This window comes from Olea europaea, chromosome 11 (assembly GCF_002742605.1).
Source record: "Olea europaea var. sylvestris chromosome 11, O_europaea_v1, whole genome shotgun sequence".
In the NCBI taxonomy this organism is placed as follows: Eukaryota; Viridiplantae; Streptophyta; class Magnoliopsida; order Lamiales; family Oleaceae; genus Olea; species Olea europaea.
Window position 1 is genome coordinate 11,786,327 of NC_036247.1, and position 17,107 is coordinate 11,803,433.

Genomic DNA, 17,107 nt, shown 5'->3' on the forward strand with positions numbered 1-17,107 from the left:
TTTACATTAGCGTGTCTTTTAGTGAAAAATATAAACGTTACATCTCAATTTTCACAGCACTTAGAAATTACAAGAATTTGATTTTGAAAACTCTATGATACATGCTTGTAATCAATCCATAAATTATTATACTTATAAATTACAATAATTTGAGTTTGAAAATTTGATAATACATGCTTGTAATCAATCTCTACAATATTGAAATTAAAATTAAAATAGATAATCATTTATATTACGGTGAAATTTTAACTTTACACCTCGACTTTTCACTATGATACAAATTACAAGAAATTTGAGATTGAAATTTTGACAAAGCCCTGAATGTCCGATTTATCAAATTGCAAATTAATGACCTGATTTACTGCAACAGAAAAATTAGTGATATGGTTGAACCATAATTAGATTTAATTGGACTTCTTGTGTCCTTTTCACTTAAACTGGTGTTCTAATACAACCTATGCTAAATAGCATTACTCGTAACAAAATGTTTGAGTTGCATGTTCGACAAGTATTGCCTCTTAACACGTTTTACTATTGGTTGGATAAATTTTTTTGGGGATTGCCATCCTTTATAAGTGAGGTGGTCATGGTCTCCAACCTTTTTTTCGTGTGCTCATATCTCCAACTTTATTTTAACAATAGAGCACACAATATCATTGTATGACAAAAATGTTACTTAGATGTTAAATGTACATGCAACATGCACTAGATGTCTAACTAAAAGAATATAAATTAATGAAAATAACAATATAGTCACCATTTATTTTCTGAATAGAAGAAATATATATATATATATATATATATATATATTGCAATTATATGGTTTCAAAAGACATCACGTGCGTATTGCAAGGTGATTTAATGTCTCAATAGACTTTTTTTCCTAGAGGTATACCGTGCGCACAATTTTAAGAAATATTATGTTATCGTTAAGTATGGTGTGCAAGTTTGCTTACTGATTTATGCGAAAGAAAAGTTTCTGTCATATTTCCCTATTATATGATCGAAACACTTAGTCGACAAACTAGTGACTTTTGCACTTACTTGTTTATCGTTTGGATTCCCGCGTCTCTTTCTATAGACTTGGGAGCTAATTTGATAAATGCACATGTGTACCTTTGCACGAGGATTGATATTTGTTATAAAATAGTAGAACGTATAGGACATTCTCAAGATGCGTATACAATTGCAAGCAAATGCAGCACAAATGCTTGATATTCAATTAATTGATGGTGAGTTTCTAGTGTCCGTCAATGTACTTACTTTGAGTTCTAGTGAAAAAGTGTCTTCGAATTTTCTAATAAAAATGAATTTTGACTTATTTCTTTTTGGTAATAGAGAATTCAATAAATTATCGAATTAACTTCTTAGTGGAGTATTATTTCATCGAGAATCCATCAAAATTATGTGGCACTTTCTTGTACTTGAATTGAAGAACTCAGACAAATTCTTAATTTTCTTTGAATGATGGTGACGGGAACACCAAAAACTAACAAGAGAAATTGTAAGCAAGTTATACTCTTGTAGTCTTGTTTCTAACTAGCTTTTCTCCACTAGGCATGTTATTCATTTTATGAACTTTTTGAAACACTAACGCGATGTGTACGATATGTTGAACATAATTTGAAAAAATTAGAGAACACGAGAGTCCAACCAAAATTAATGATTTATGCCTTATCTAGCTCATTACGTTGTCTCGTATGTATTTCGTAATTGGGATGAGTCATTATTGCTTATAAATACGTTTACATTAGCATGTCCTTTAGTGAAAATATAAATGTTGCATCTGAGTTTTCACTACACTAGAAATTACAAGAATTTGAGTTTGAAAATTTTATGATACTTTATACAATAGTGCGCTCAATATCTGCATAGCACGAAAATGTTATTTAGATGTTAAATATACATACAGCAGGCACAAGATGTCGACTGAAAGATTATAAATTAATGAAAAGAACAATAGTTATTGTCATGTGAATGGTCATCATTTGATTTTGGGAATAGGGGAAATAACATTTTTTTTTTTTAACAATTCTTTACTTTCAAAAGACATTACATGCATATCACACAGTAATTTAACATCTCAATAAACTTTTTTTTTTTTTCAATAGGGATATACCGTGATCACATTTTAAGAAATATCATCGTTGAGTATGGTGAGCAAGTTTGCTTACTGCTTTATGTGAAAGAAAAGTTTCTTAGTTGTATTTTTGCTATTGTATTTGGTGAACAAGTCGGAGAAGCATACTTGATGCTACTAGCTTTACCCAATAGTACGACGAAGAACAATATTTTATTCAAATTATTTGGCATTATCTGTGTGTGTGTGTCTCTCTCTCTCTCTCTCTCTATCTCTATATATATATATAGCTTCACAAATAACAAATCTTGTTGAGTCTATTCAATTGGTATCTCGTGAAGTCAGTAAATTATAAAGCAAATCAATCTATGTTGTCGAAATCATTCCATTGGCAGTACATCCACTTTAACCCACATAGCAAGCGTCAAAACAAAAATAAAAACAAGCTCTAACGTTGTCCAATAGGCTAACAGTGAGCCGTTGTGGTTATTAATTTTGCACAATAAACTTGCTAACTTTCCCACCCATCCTCTAGTGGGGTCAGTGGCACCAAATGCTACTATTAGAAAATATATAGTAAATTATTGACATGTTAAAATTCTTAAAATTACTTGCTACTATTCAATTTTTGAGATTATATAAGATAAGAGTTCAAAACTAACTCGATAAGCGCAAAACTTCATTTTTTTCAATCTCTTCCCATATCAAAATATAACTCAAATTTCTCTCGAACATGTTCAACTTTCTGTAATATAGGCACAGCCTAAAAATTATAATTCTAATTTCTGTTCACAAAAACTTCACCTGGCATCATCGTTTCTGATACTTTCCTCATTACATGTCATCCAGCTGGGGAACGTTACCCATTTCGTCCCGCAACAGAACGGTGCTCAGAATCAGATGGAATTTTCAACAAAGATATATTAATTGACAAATAGAAGGGGAATTATTCCATGTTTATCAATGAATTAGCAGCGAGTATAAATTTGTCTAAGAGAAGCTCTTGCTACAGAAAAGTATTCATTCGCGTGCAGGCGAAGGCGGTGCTGGGTGTTCGGCGCGTGATTCCGGCGGCGGCGCGTGGAGGATTCCGGCGAAACTGTCTTCAGGCAGTTTGTTCCTTTTGTCATTTCTAACATTTTTCGTGTTGGAAGTTTTCTGTTTCAGGTTACGTAGAAAAAGTTGGACGATTTTGCCCTTGGTGAATTAACGGTCGAAATTGCCATATATTTACTGAATTACTTTAGGCCAAAAATTGCGGCCTAAAGCAGTAAATTCGCATCTCTCGAAATTTACGGACTCAGACAAGTCCGCTCTGGTAAATTGGCTGAAACTCTACATTATCGCACTAGCAGATCATCGTGTGGGGTGATCATTAGGACTGGGGGTTATCATTGCTTGGCAACCATTGCTTGTGCTAGAAAATTTAGGAATTATTTGCTTTATTTTGAAGTGTTGAACTTTGATTGCAAATTGGTAGTTGATTTTGTGCTTTATCTAATTATAGTCACTGTGTGAGACTTATTGCGTGAAAATTTGAATTTTTGTTTCTATACCTTCGTGTTTGCATTAATTATCCCACTAGAGCACCTGGACTTGACCCATTCGAATATTCTCTTGATTTAAGATCGTGAATCTTACGAAACCCTGGGTATCTAGAACGGTGTATATTACGATCGTAGGATAACGTTGTGTAACCTATTTGTGTTTTGGTTGTATTTTTCTTAAAAATGTCTTCACACTTTGAAGTTGGAATTTTTAATGTAAAAGGCGATTTTTCTATTTGGCAACAAAAGATGAAAGGTATTTTGGTCCAACAAAAAGTTTCAAAAGTCATAGATGACAAATTTTCTGCAAATTTAACATAAGCACAAAAAAAAGAGTATGATGAAGTTGCATACACTTCAATTATTTTACACCTATCTGACACCATTTTAAGAAAAGTAGGAAAACTTGATTCTACTAAAGAACTTTGAGAAAAGTTGGAGAACTTATATTTGCTTAAGTCTATTCCTAATAAACTATACTTGCTTGAACGATTTTTCAGCTTTAAAATGGATCCTTCAAAAGATCTTGATGACAATCTAGATGTCTTTAACAAGTTAGTTTAAGATATCGTTAATTGTGATGAAAATGTATCTGAAATGTATAAGACTAATATCTTGCTTAATTCTATGCATGATTCATATAGGGAAGTTAATAATGGAATTAAGTACGATAGGAAAACCTTAACACCCGAGATTGTCATAGACTCGTTTAGGAGTAAAGAGATGGAGATTAAGGCTGAAAAAGAGGATAAGAGGAGTGGCGAGTTACATATGATGAGGAGTAGGATGAAGTTTAAGCAAATGAATTTGGGTAGAACTCAAGACAATAGTGATTCGAGTAGTGACTCGAGTAATGATGGTAGTAAGAAGATGGGCAAGGGACGAGACAAGTCTAGTGGTGGAAGTTGTTATAGTTGTGGTAAGTCTGGACACTTTATTAGGGACTGTCCCAAAAAGATTAAAAGATAAAACTGAAACCTTTAAATTTTTCAAAATATGGAAATTGCAAGTTAAAATTCAAACTGGCAAAAAGATAAAATATCTAAGAACTAATAACGGCCTAGAGTTCTGTAATAATGATTTTGATGATTTGTGTGAAAAATATGAAATTACTAGACATAAAATTATTCCTTATACACCTCAACAAAATGGGGTGGCTGAACGTATGAATCGTACTTTATTTGACAAAGTTAGATGTATGATGTTGAGCTCCGGAATTCCTAAATGTTTTTGGGGTGGAGCTATTATCACTGCGTGTTATCTAATTAATTTTGACACATTCTACTGCATTAAATGGTGATACTCCACATGAAAAATGGTATGGTAAATGTGCTGACTATACTATGTTAAAAACTTTTGGCTGTGCTGTTTTCTCTCATCAAAATGAGGGAAAACTAGAACCTAGAGCTAGGAAATGTGTTTTCTTAGGATATCCTGAAGGAGTTAAAGGGTATAGGCTTTGGGATAGAAGTCAAAATGGAGTTAAGATTATCATAAGTCGTGATGTTACATTTAATGAGTCTGAAATGCCATGTCTAAAATCAGAAAATGACACCTTGAGAGAAAAACAGCAAGAAAACATTAGTAACGAATCTCAAGTAAATTTAAGGTCCTTAAGTGTTCAAACCCCCACAATCTCAATCGAGGTGGAGCATCAAAATCCTGAACTAGAAGATAACCAGAGTGAAAATATTGAGAGAAATGAAGTTATAGAGGAATATCAAGGAGAGCAAAACCCTTTATCTGATTACCAATTAGCTAGAGACAGAGTTAGAAGAACACATAGAGTGCCTCAAAGATTAGAGTCTGATTTTGAGCTTGCTTATGCTAGTTATGAAGAACTAGTTGATAGGGAACCAAACACGTATGAAGAAGCCTTAAGGAGTGAACAATCTGAGAATTGGGTGAAAGCGATGAAAGAAGAAATAAATTCCCTCGATAAAAATCAAACATGGGAATTAGTCCCAAGACCTAAAAACAAGTCAACAATTGGGTGTAAATGGGTTTTCAGAATTAAGGAGGGAATTACCAAAGAAGAGGTTTAAGGTTTAAGGCTAGATTTGTGGCCAAAGGTTACACACAAAAGAAAGGGTTAGATTATAATGAGATCTTTTCTCCAGTTGTTAAGTATACCACAATTAGGACTATACTTGCATTAGTTGCACATTTCAATTGGGAACTTGAACAACTTGATGTTAAAACTGATTTTTTGCATGGAGAACTTGATGAAAAGATTTTTATGGATCAACGTAAAGGTTTTGAAAATAAACAAAAATCTGATCATGTGTGTTTTTTTAAACGCTCTTTGTATGGTTTAAAACAATCTCCTAGACAATGGTACAAACGTTTTGATTCGTTTGTTAAAACAATTGATTTTAAAAGGAGTGAATTTGATCATTACTTGTACTATCAAGGTAATGCAAAAAATAATGACTGTGTGTTTTTGTTGCTATACGTGGATGATATGCTTTTGATTGGTCCCAACTTGAAGTTGGTAAATGATGTAAAAACTACTTTAAGTAATGAATTCGATATGAAAGATCTAGGTATTACTAAAAGAATTTTAGGTATGAAAATTCAAAGAGATAGGTCTAAATCAATTTTATTCTTATATCAGGCTTCATATATCATGAAAATTTTGAAAAAATAAAAAATAATGACTGTGTGTTTTTGTTGCTATACGTGGATGATATGCTTTTGATTGGTCCCAACTTGAAGTTGGTAAATGATGTAAAAACTACTTTAAGTAATGAATTCGATATGAAAGATCTAGGTATTACTAAAAGAATTTTAGGTATGAAAATTCAAAGAGATAGGTCTAAATCAATTTTATTCTTATATCAGGCTTCATATATCATGAAAATTTTGAAAAAAATTGGTATGAATGAATGTAAACCTGTTACATTACCTTTAGCTAATCACTTTGTATTATCTAAAGAACAATCACCTGCTAATGAAGAAGAAGAAGAATATATGAAACGAATTCCATATACAAATGCCATTGGTTCTGTGATGTTTCTAATGGTGTGTACTAGACCTGACTTAGCTTTTGCTGTTAGTACACTAGCAGGTATATGTCCAACCCGGGTCCCAAACATTGGGAGGCTCTGAAATGGTTATTTAGATATTTGAAAGGAACATGCAATATTGGCTTACTATATAAGTTTAGTACTGAAGGAATAAAATTGAAAGGTTTTATTGATGCTAACTATGCTGGTGATAGAGATAATAGGAAATCTACATCTTCCTACATGTTTACTTTGTGTAATTCATGTGTTAGTTGGAAATCACAACTTCAACATGTTGTTGCATTATCTACTACTGAATCAGAATACATTGCTGCTATTGAAGCCTTTAAAGAATCTTTGTGGTTTAAAGGTGTATTAAATGAACTTGGTGTTTTTAAGGACAATGTGACAATATATTCTGATAGCCAATCTGCTATTCACCTATGCAAAAATCCTGTCTTTCATGAACGTACTAAACATATAGATGTTAGATTGCATTTCATTAGAGATATGGTTTCTCAAGAACTGGTAAAACTTGAGAAAGTCCTTTCATGATTGGTAAGTGATGCCCAAATCCCCTAGACTATGATGAAAAACCGAGGCCCGTTTTAACTTCATAGGCTATAAGCCCAGGATTGAAGAATTAAATCCACACCACAATTGAAGTAGCCCAATTATGTTAGGTATTTAGAGGTAATCAGCCCATTGGGTTAGATGCCCAATACCCAACTTGGAGGGAATTTGAAATTCACATGAAAGATAGATAAATATTATCATTATCTTTATCAAACCAATTTTATCTCATTTTTGTTGGATGAGCTCTATCTTTCAGTTTGGATATAATCTTGCAGTTTTTATTCAAATCTCGAAGACTCCCGTGAAATTCATTCACTCCTATAAGCCTATAAATAGGAAACTCTTCCCTTCCATTATACACACAAAAAAACGAGAGCCAAAAACAAGAGGAAGAAAAACTTCCCTGCTTAGTGCAAATCAATCTTCTCTTGCCTTTTCTTTGTGAATCTGTCTATGTGACTGATAATGGCCTTCAAATTGAAGATACCTTTGTGGTGTGGATCAAGTTTCTGAGCCGAATCATAAAGGGGAAAACCGTTCCTTTTATTTTCAGATTTTGGTCTTGATTTTCTTCAATTTACTTGCAAATCCTTACTCTAATCAATTGTTTTGGTTAATTTGTAGGTGGGTTTGCTTCTCAATAGTTATAATATTAGAACATGTGAGACATTCTCATGAAGTGTATACAATGGCACGAAAATGCAGCATGAATTCTTGATATTCAATTACTTGACAGTGTCCATCAATGTACTTAGAGTTCAAGTGAAAGGATGTTTTCTTCAAATTTTCTAATAAAATTTTTTTACTTATTTCTTTCTTGTAATAGAGAATTTAAGAAATTTATCGAATTAACTTCTTAGTGATGTATTATTTCATCAAGAATAGATAAAAAATATGGTGATGAGAACACCAAAAACTAACAAGAGAAATTGTAAGCAAGTAATGCTCTTGTAGTCTTGTTTTTAGCTAGCTTTTTCGGCACTAGGTGTGTTATTCATTTTATGAATTTTAATAAAAGCTAACATGATGTGTACAAATATTGAAAATAATTTGAAAAAATTACAGAATATGAAGGTCCGACCAAAATTAATTATTCACACCTTATCTAGATCATATTGATGTCTCGTATAAATGTCGATGTAAAAGATGAGATGAATCATTATTGCTTATAAATATTTTTACATCAGCATGTCATTTAGTGAAAATATAAACGACACATCTGAATTTTCACTACACTTAAATATTACAAGAATTTGAGTTCGAAAATTTTATAATACATGCTTATAATCAATCTATACAATATTGAAATTGAACTAAATAATCATTTGTATTACTGTGAAATATTAACGTTACATCTCGAGTTTTCACTGCAATACAAATTACAAGAAATTTGAGTTTGAAATTTTGATAAAACCCTGAATATTCAATTTATCAAATTTCTTATTAATGATCTAATTTATTAAAACAAAAAATAGTGATATGTTTGAACCTTAATTAGATTTAATTGGACATATTGTGTTCTTTTCACCTAAATTAGTGTTACAGTACAATCTATGCTAAATAGCATTACTCGTTACGCAACGTTTGAGTTGCACGTTTGAAAAGTCTCGCCTCTTAACACATTTTACCGTTGGTTGGGTAAATTTCTTTGAGGATCCCCATCTTTTATAAGTGTGGCAATCATGGTTTCCAACCTTTTATTTCTGTGTACAGTATCCTAAACTTTTTTTGAAGAAATAATATGCACAATATCTTCATATGATGAAAATGTTATTTATATGTTAAATGCACACGCAACATGCACGAGATGTCTAACTGAAAGAATACAAATTAATATAAAGAAAATAGTTATTGTTAAGTGAATAGTCACCATTTGATATGCATTCAAAAGACATAACGTGCGTATCACATAGTGATTTAATATCTCAATAGAATTTTTTGAATAGGGGTGTACCTCGCATACAACTTTATGATATACCATATTATTGCTGAGTATGTAGTGCAAGTCAGTTTACTGATTTATGTGAAATAAAAATTTCTTTAGTCATTTTTTTGCTATCTTATTTGGTGAAGTCGGAGAAACATACTTGATGCTACTTAATTTACCTAGAAGCACAAAGAACAACATTATTTTATTCAAATTATTTCGCATTATCTGTGTATACATATATATTTCTTTCTATCATGTGATCAGAACACTTAGCGGACATACTTGTGACCTTTGCACTTGCTTATTATCTTTTGGATTCATGCATTTCTTTCTATAGACTCCAGAGCTTATCCGATAAATGCACATGCGTACCTTTGTATGCTCATTCACAATGCATCTTGTTGAAACCAATTGATGTTGTTATAATCGTACGTAGAACATATGAGACATTCTCAAGAAGCGTATACAATGGCATGGAAATGCAGCACAAATGCTTGATATTCAATTAGTTGATGGTTGGTTTCTAGTGTCTGTCAACATACTTACCTTGAGTTCTAATGAATATACGTTTTCTTTGAATTTTTTAATAAAAATGAATTTTGACTTATTTCTTTCTTGTAACAGATAAGTCAAGAAATTTCCTGAATTAACTTCATAATCAAGTATTACTTCATCGAGAATTGATCAAGATTATGGTGGCATTACTTGTACTTTTTTCTTTCTTTTTATTTGTAGGCTCGTTCGAACCCTTCCTTTATCTAATCCAAATTTGAAGAAATTTAGACAAATTCTTGAATTTCTTTGAATGATGGTGATGGGAACACCACAAACTAACTAGAGAAAGTGTAAGCAAGCAAAGCTCTTATAGTCTTGCTTCAAGCTAGCTTTTTGGCACTTGGTGTGTTCTTCATTTTATGAACTTTTCAAAACATTAACATAGTATGTATGATACGTTGAACATAATTTGAAAAAATTATAGAACAAGATGGTCCGACAAAAAATAATGATTCTTCTCTCATCTATGTAATCGCATTGTCTCGTATATATGTCAATATTGAAGATATGATGACCCATTATTGCTTATAAATACATACATTAGCATGTCTTTCAATGAAAATATAAACATTACATTTGAGTTTGAACTACATGATGGAAAATATGTTCAAATAATCAATAAACAAATGGAGTATGGAATGAAAAATGAAAATGGTGGCTGCAACATAAGTCTATGCGACCGCATGGACTATTTGGCCATGCGGAGTCCGAAACTGGCAGGCCAATTTTGGCATAAACCATGCGACCGCATGGGATTACTCCATGCGGTCTCATGGTTGTATTTTAGTGATCGTTGGATGTTATTTTTTTGGAGGAAAACATTGCAACTTTTCACAATGATTTGACATCAATTCATGACGTATTGATTCAAACCTATAAATAGGTGATGAGATGATCAATACACAATATAGAAATCATATTACAAACATATGATGAACATTCTTTCATTTCGCTAGAAGAAATCAAAGTCTTCTTCATTTATATTCAAATTCCCTTTAGTGTTCTTCAAATTTTGGAGAGTCACACAAGTGCTTAAGTGTTTGATTCTCTACAAGGCTTGACTAATCCTACAAACCATTTGCCGCGAGACCCTTTAAGCACCAAAATTATATACGAGAGGAGACAAATATTGTTTGAAGACAACGATATAATGTCGTGTTTGAGCCTTCATATTTATTTATGTTTTTTCCATTATTTTCATCTTCTTGAATTTTCATTTTTCGGTTTCTTCTCCAAACACCGGTATGATAATTTTCCAACACTACACATAAAAATTACAAGAATTTGAGCTTGAAAATTTGATAATACATGCTTATAATCAATCCATACAATACTACACTTTCAATTTACAAGAATTTGAGTTTGAAATTTTGATAATTCATGCTTATAATCAATCTATACAATATTACACTTACAAATTACAAGAACTTGAGTTTAAAATTTTGATTCTACATGCTTATAATCAATCTATAAATATTAATCATATTAAAATTGAAATGATATAATCATTTGTATTACAATGAATTAATAATGTTGCATCTTGACCTTTTGTAATTGTGATGGTCGTGGTTTTCAACCTTTTCTTCGTGCTCCCATATCTCCAACTGTTGTAACAATAGTGCGCATGATATCCCAGCACGACGAAAATGCTTATTTAGATGTTAAATGCACATGTAACATGCAAGTGATGTCTAATTGAAAGAATATAAATTGATCAAAAGAACAAAATTTTTCTTTCATTTGAATAGTCACCATTTGATTTTTTGAATAAAGGGATTTTGTTTTTTGCAATTCTATGCTTCAAATTAGACATCACGTGCATGTCACATGCTGATTTAACATCTAAATAGATATTTTTCAATAGTGGTATACCGTGCACATAGTTTTAAAAGATTTAAAATATGAATTCTACAATTGAAAGGCGCCTCCTTAACATCGTGTGATTTGGATATTTTATCATTATATGCTTTTAAATGAACAATAATGAGACCTTGAATACAGAAATTTCAATTTATAAATGAAACTGTCCTAACCTATTCGCCACTTTGCCCTAAACTTGGGTTGTATAAATTCTAAAACCAATCAACTAATACGCGTAGTATGTGACTTTTGGAGGAAGAAAATGACTTAACCACACATAACAAGTGGGAAAATGGTGAGTAATGGTTTTTGCCTAATAGAAAGAGATATTATGCCCACCTTTCACGTTAATGTATTTTGTTATATCATCACAGGGGACAACAAACTTTTAGTTATCGTTTTCCCCTTTATTATTTAGTTCATGTTACATCTGGTTTAAAATCAGGTTTTTGGTAGATTTTGATAAAATTTGATAAGTTGTGATTGAAAAAATTGTGGGTTTCATCGAATATGTGATTGATTTGACTTAAATTTTTACCGTCTCTGCTCTATATCCATTACCGTTGTTATTGTGCCTAATTTATTCCTAAAATTTCTTTGTTCCATAAATGAGTTATACTCTTATTTGCTGAATTCCAAATAATCGCACGTTGCTTTATTCACTACTCTCTTGATTTTCTAATAACATATCTATGCAATGCAATTAAACAAACAATTGACTTTCTTAATAAAACAATACAAAGACAAGGGATGATAATGCATCTACCCATCTACTCCAATTTGGTCGAGGGATGGTGGGGGAAGTGTGCAGATGTTAAACATATACAGAGGCACACGCAAACGTGCCTTCTCATGTCACTTTCACTAACATATTCTAACGCATGTAATATTATATAAATTATGATTGAATTGAGATATTAATAAAAATATAAATTTCGAACTAAATCAAAAACTTTTTCTGTAACTTCGATCGTTGCTTTCTCTGATTCTCAATCCCTAATCAAATATGATTTTATTTGGTTCAATCGTTCTAGTATAAACCGATTGATTTCGAATAAAAATGTCTATTTCTACTTCGACAATGCTGCACATATCAAATCTTTTACCTATTACTCATAATAGGGGTGTAGACCACAGGCCGTCATTTTTAAATTTAAGCGGAGCCACCATATATTGTGAGAGGGGGGACACCATTTGATAACCCCTCACTATACATATATATTTATCCTTTCTACTTTACCATCTCATGTACTTCTGTTATAAGACTTTAGGTCTTACTTTCTTTTAAAGTAATCAAATATTGAAAAAAAAAAATATCACCTTTACAAGTTTTAAAGCCTGTTTGGAAATAATTTTGAGAATTGATTTTTTGATAGTTAGGAAAAAAGTGGGGTCCACCTGTGAGAGAAGAAATCAAGTATGATAACCAAAATAATGAAATAAAGGTCAAAAAATCAATTTTTGAGAGGAAAAAATCACTTCCAAACAAGCTCTTAATTACAAAAATAATTTTTTATCTCAAAAAATTAATTTTTTTACTGTTATTTCAATATTTTAACCGTCAATTTTACTTATTCACTCGTAGTTGGGATGTAATTTTCTCCCTAAAGATAAAAAATTATTATTTTTTATAATCCGTTATATATGTGTGTGTAAGAAAGACGGAAAAAGAGGCAGCCCAAGACACAGCCGGCTGCTCGGTCACAACTACTCGGCCATTTACGTATACAGCCGACAGATAATTTCCCATCTTTGTTTCTTGTTATTTTTCTTGTTATAGCTTCTCAAACGATATATTTATTGAAAAATTCTTCTTCTTTGGTTTTTTTGTTTTCATTTGTCTTTTTACCTTTACTCCTACTCATCTTGAATCTTATCTCTTGTCGTTGCTGATTAGTTGGGTAGATAAAGTTAATAAAGTTTTGATATTTATTGTATTTAGTGCACACCCACTAAAATGTTTGGGCATTTATTGTGGGATTGATTTCAAGAACATGAAATTTTATTGATTTTGAAGCGCATCTGATAAAATTTTCGAGGAAAGTATTTGATTAAGATTACATCGTTTAGAGGGACAAATGGGTTGTTTTCCTTGTTTTGATTCAAGGGAAGAGGAAAAGCTTAATACCCAAGAAGAGAGAGATGATCTCAAGGAAGTCTATCCAAGTATTCCCTCCAATATATCCAAATTATCATCTGGTTAGTGTTTTTCTTCCCCAATTTTTATCTAGTTTATGGATTAGTGTCTTTGATTTTTATGTACATGTGTGTTTTGTACTTTTTGATCTGATCTAAGTATTGGTGCTTTATGAATTAGTTTGTTTTGTGAGTGTGATTGATGTTGACCACTTAATGCTATAACAGAAACTGATGAAAGTTATTCTTCTCTTCATAAAAATAATGAAATGAGATTTCAAAGGGGACTATGATTGCTATATTAGATCTGGTTGTTATGCTGAAATTCTAATTCTTTGACAATTTTCACTTGATTAGACCAGTTGGTTAACTTTATTTATAATATAGATTTACAATCTGGTTTAGGATATATTTAATTAACTGTGTAGGATATCTGAATGTTAATACTATTCAACCATCCCTTTGCCTGTTTTTCATTGGGTATGGAAAATTCGGCCAAATTTTTGGCCACTAGAAATGAATGGGAAGATTGAAAGGTTTTGATTTCTGTGATTTTAATTCTGGGTTTCATAATTTAGATTTTTATGAATGCTGGTGGATCTATTATGCTAGTTTATTGTGATGGAACTTGCAGGTGCTGACAGGCTCAAATCAAGGAGCAATGTTGGGCCGAGGAAGGAACCAGTGGGTCCAAAGGAAGCATCAGATGTTCCGATTGCTGCACAAACGTTTACTTTTCGTGAGCTTGCTGCTGCTACGAATAATTTTAGGCCAGAGTGTTTCTTAGGAGAAGGAGGATTTGGGCGTGTATTTAAAGGGCAGTTTCCAAATGGTCAGGTAAAATTTTTATTTACTTTTTTGATAACTTTCCAGTACCTGGATGTGTAATGTTTTGATGGTCCCATGGGTGATTTTCAATTCAAGCTAGCAACTTCCTCCCCACCCTGCCCTGTCCTGCCCCACCGAAGTTTAGTTCTTAATTCTTGCAAAGTATTTTAAGTACATTGGCATTATGTTCAGTAGTGCATCCCTTTTTTTGTGAACTACATTTAGGCTTTGAAAACTTGTGAAGGAGAAGCGATTAACCACAGTCGTAAAATGCTAGATCGCCCTTACTTAAAATTTGGTTCCTTTAGGCATGACAAAGAGTTTAGCAGTTTAGAGACAGAAACAGCACACCCACATTCATGTACTTCTGTCATCAATTTAGAATTTCATTACCTGATTATCGTATTTCCTAGGTTTTATAGAGGTGTCTGTTTTGGCAGCTCGTAGCAGTTAAGCAATTGGATAGGAATGGGCTTCAGGGTAATAGAGAATTTTTGGTAGAGGTTCTTATGCTTAGCCTTCTACACCATCCAAACTTGGTGAGTTTGATTGGTTACTGCGCTGATGGGGAGCAGAGGCTTCTTGTTTATGAATACATGCCATTGGGCTCGTTAGAAGATCACCTCCATGGTAAGTTTTTCTGCTTCAGATTTTTTTATTTTTTCTTTTCCTTTTATGACTAGTCTCTAAACATGCAATGCAGCATCTGGTTTGTGAACACTGGAGCACACTGTTCTGTCTTGAACTGAATCTTGCATTTAAATTACATAATATTCTGGAGCTACGAGCCTTTCATGTTTTGGGAATTAAACCATTTTTTACTAAATACATGAAAATTTACAAAAGAAGCATTGTGCCTCCGTTTCATATATATAAATAAAGGACCTGGTCTAATAACTATTCATCAAAATAAACTCAAAATTCAGAACTCTTCCATGATGAAAGCAGTTGATTGTGCTTCTGATGTTTACGGATTCTAGCACCGCTAGAGTTGAATATGAACAGAAGGCACATAATTGAATGAAATTTATGAATCTGCTCACATTGGAATGTCCACTTTAGTTAATCCCTATTCCCATTATTTGGGATTAGTCATTCTTCCTTACTATTTATTTAGAACCATATTTTTGAACTACCAAATCAACATAGGTATTAAATGAAAATGGCAGGCCCGGGTTTTATTCCTCCCTCCCACCCCATTCCTTTTCTCTCTTCCCAAAAACCAACATTTCTATCCACCTCCATTTTTACACTGTCTCCCACTGCCCAGCTTCCACCCAAAATCCCATTTCTATTCATCACCTCTGGGTCACCCCTCCCTCCTATCACTTTGATGCTCAGTCCCCTCCTCTCCCCCCACAGGCCCCTCCACCTACCCCATTTTGCAGCCCTCTTCTATCACTAACAACATTCCAGTCCGCTCTCTGCTTTTCACCCCTCCCAATACCCTTCCCCCATGGGCACTGCCAACCCTCCCAACTAGACCCAAGTGCACCAAATAGCAGCAGCTGCTACCTCCCTCCCCCTGCCATTATACTGTCATTCACACGCATAGACACATGCATAGTTTCTTTGGGGACCTCTCTTATGCTTTTCATTTTGGATAAATTGGTTTATGATGGTTGTCATCGAGTAGTAATGGAATATTAACTTGTATTAGATTTGTTGTAATTTATTTTTATTGAAAGGATATGGTTTATTTATACAGAAGGTCAATATTTGGTAAGTTTGGAATTTTAATTCATTCAACTTCTCCTAAACTTGGGACAAGAATTGACTTGGGAATTAGCAATCCATCACTTTATTTCTGAACTTTTCCATGGCATGTTGATTCATTTCATTGCTTCGCTTTCCTTTTTTAAGACTATTCTGTTGCTGCCCAAGCCCATTTTTGTATACCTTGATTTTCATCAACAGTCGTCTTCCTTAACCCAGTTGAAGTAACATATTCCTTGGGAAGATTATATGACAACTCATGCATAGGAAAAGAAGAGAGGACAAGGAAAAATCTTTACTAAGATGTCCATGAGTACTCCCATTAACATGTAGTTTCTAATGAAAGAAGCAATGTTGCCTGCCCCTTAACTCGCCAAAAAGTTATCCAGTTTGGAATATGAGTCAGGCAGTTGATCAAACTATTGTGAATTACATTATTGCTCGAAGAAAGAGGTAACAATAAATTTTCCTTCCTCCTCTCTGTTTGCCGCTTGCTTCATTAGATGCTTAACATTTGCTTGTCAAAGCCATATTGCAAAATAGACGGGCTTGTTAATTATGAAGAATTGTTAATTATGAAGTATTGAAGAATGAGCAAAAAAAGTGAAATCTTGAACCGAACATTGCCCATAGAAGACAAAAAATCATGCTTGCTTGTAGTTGTAGATTAAGTAATTTGTACTTCATACTTTTGAGCTGAGCTTCCACTTTTTTGGCATATTTGTGGCCCGCATTTATCATGTATTCGTAATCTTTAGTCTGTTAATTCAAGTTGACTTGAGTATGGATAATTGCACAGATCTTCCGCCTGATAAAGAACCATTAGATTGGAACACAAGAATGAAAATAGCAGCTGGTGCAGCTAAAGGTT

General features: G+C 32.8%; 1 protein-coding gene across 1 annotated transcript in view; it reads left to right on the plus strand.

Moving 5' to 3' along the window:
• The first annotated feature begins 13,218 nt into the window (after nucleotides 1-13,218).
• The window catches only part of LOC111404467 (serine/threonine-protein kinase PBS1-like), a 5,103-nt gene continuing 1,214 nt past the window's right edge, over nucleotides 13,219-17,107 (plus strand). The window contains exons 1-4 of the mRNA XM_023033269.1: nucleotides 13,219-13,755; nucleotides 14,327-14,529; nucleotides 14,961-15,150; nucleotides 17,036-17,104. Of these exons, the coding sequence (XP_022889037.1) occupies nucleotides 13,635-13,755; nucleotides 14,327-14,529; nucleotides 14,961-15,150; nucleotides 17,036-17,104 (583 nt within the window). The 5' untranslated portion in view covers nucleotides 13,219-13,634. The remainder of the gene's footprint in view (nucleotides 13,756-14,326; nucleotides 14,530-14,960; nucleotides 15,151-17,035; nucleotides 17,105-17,107) is intronic.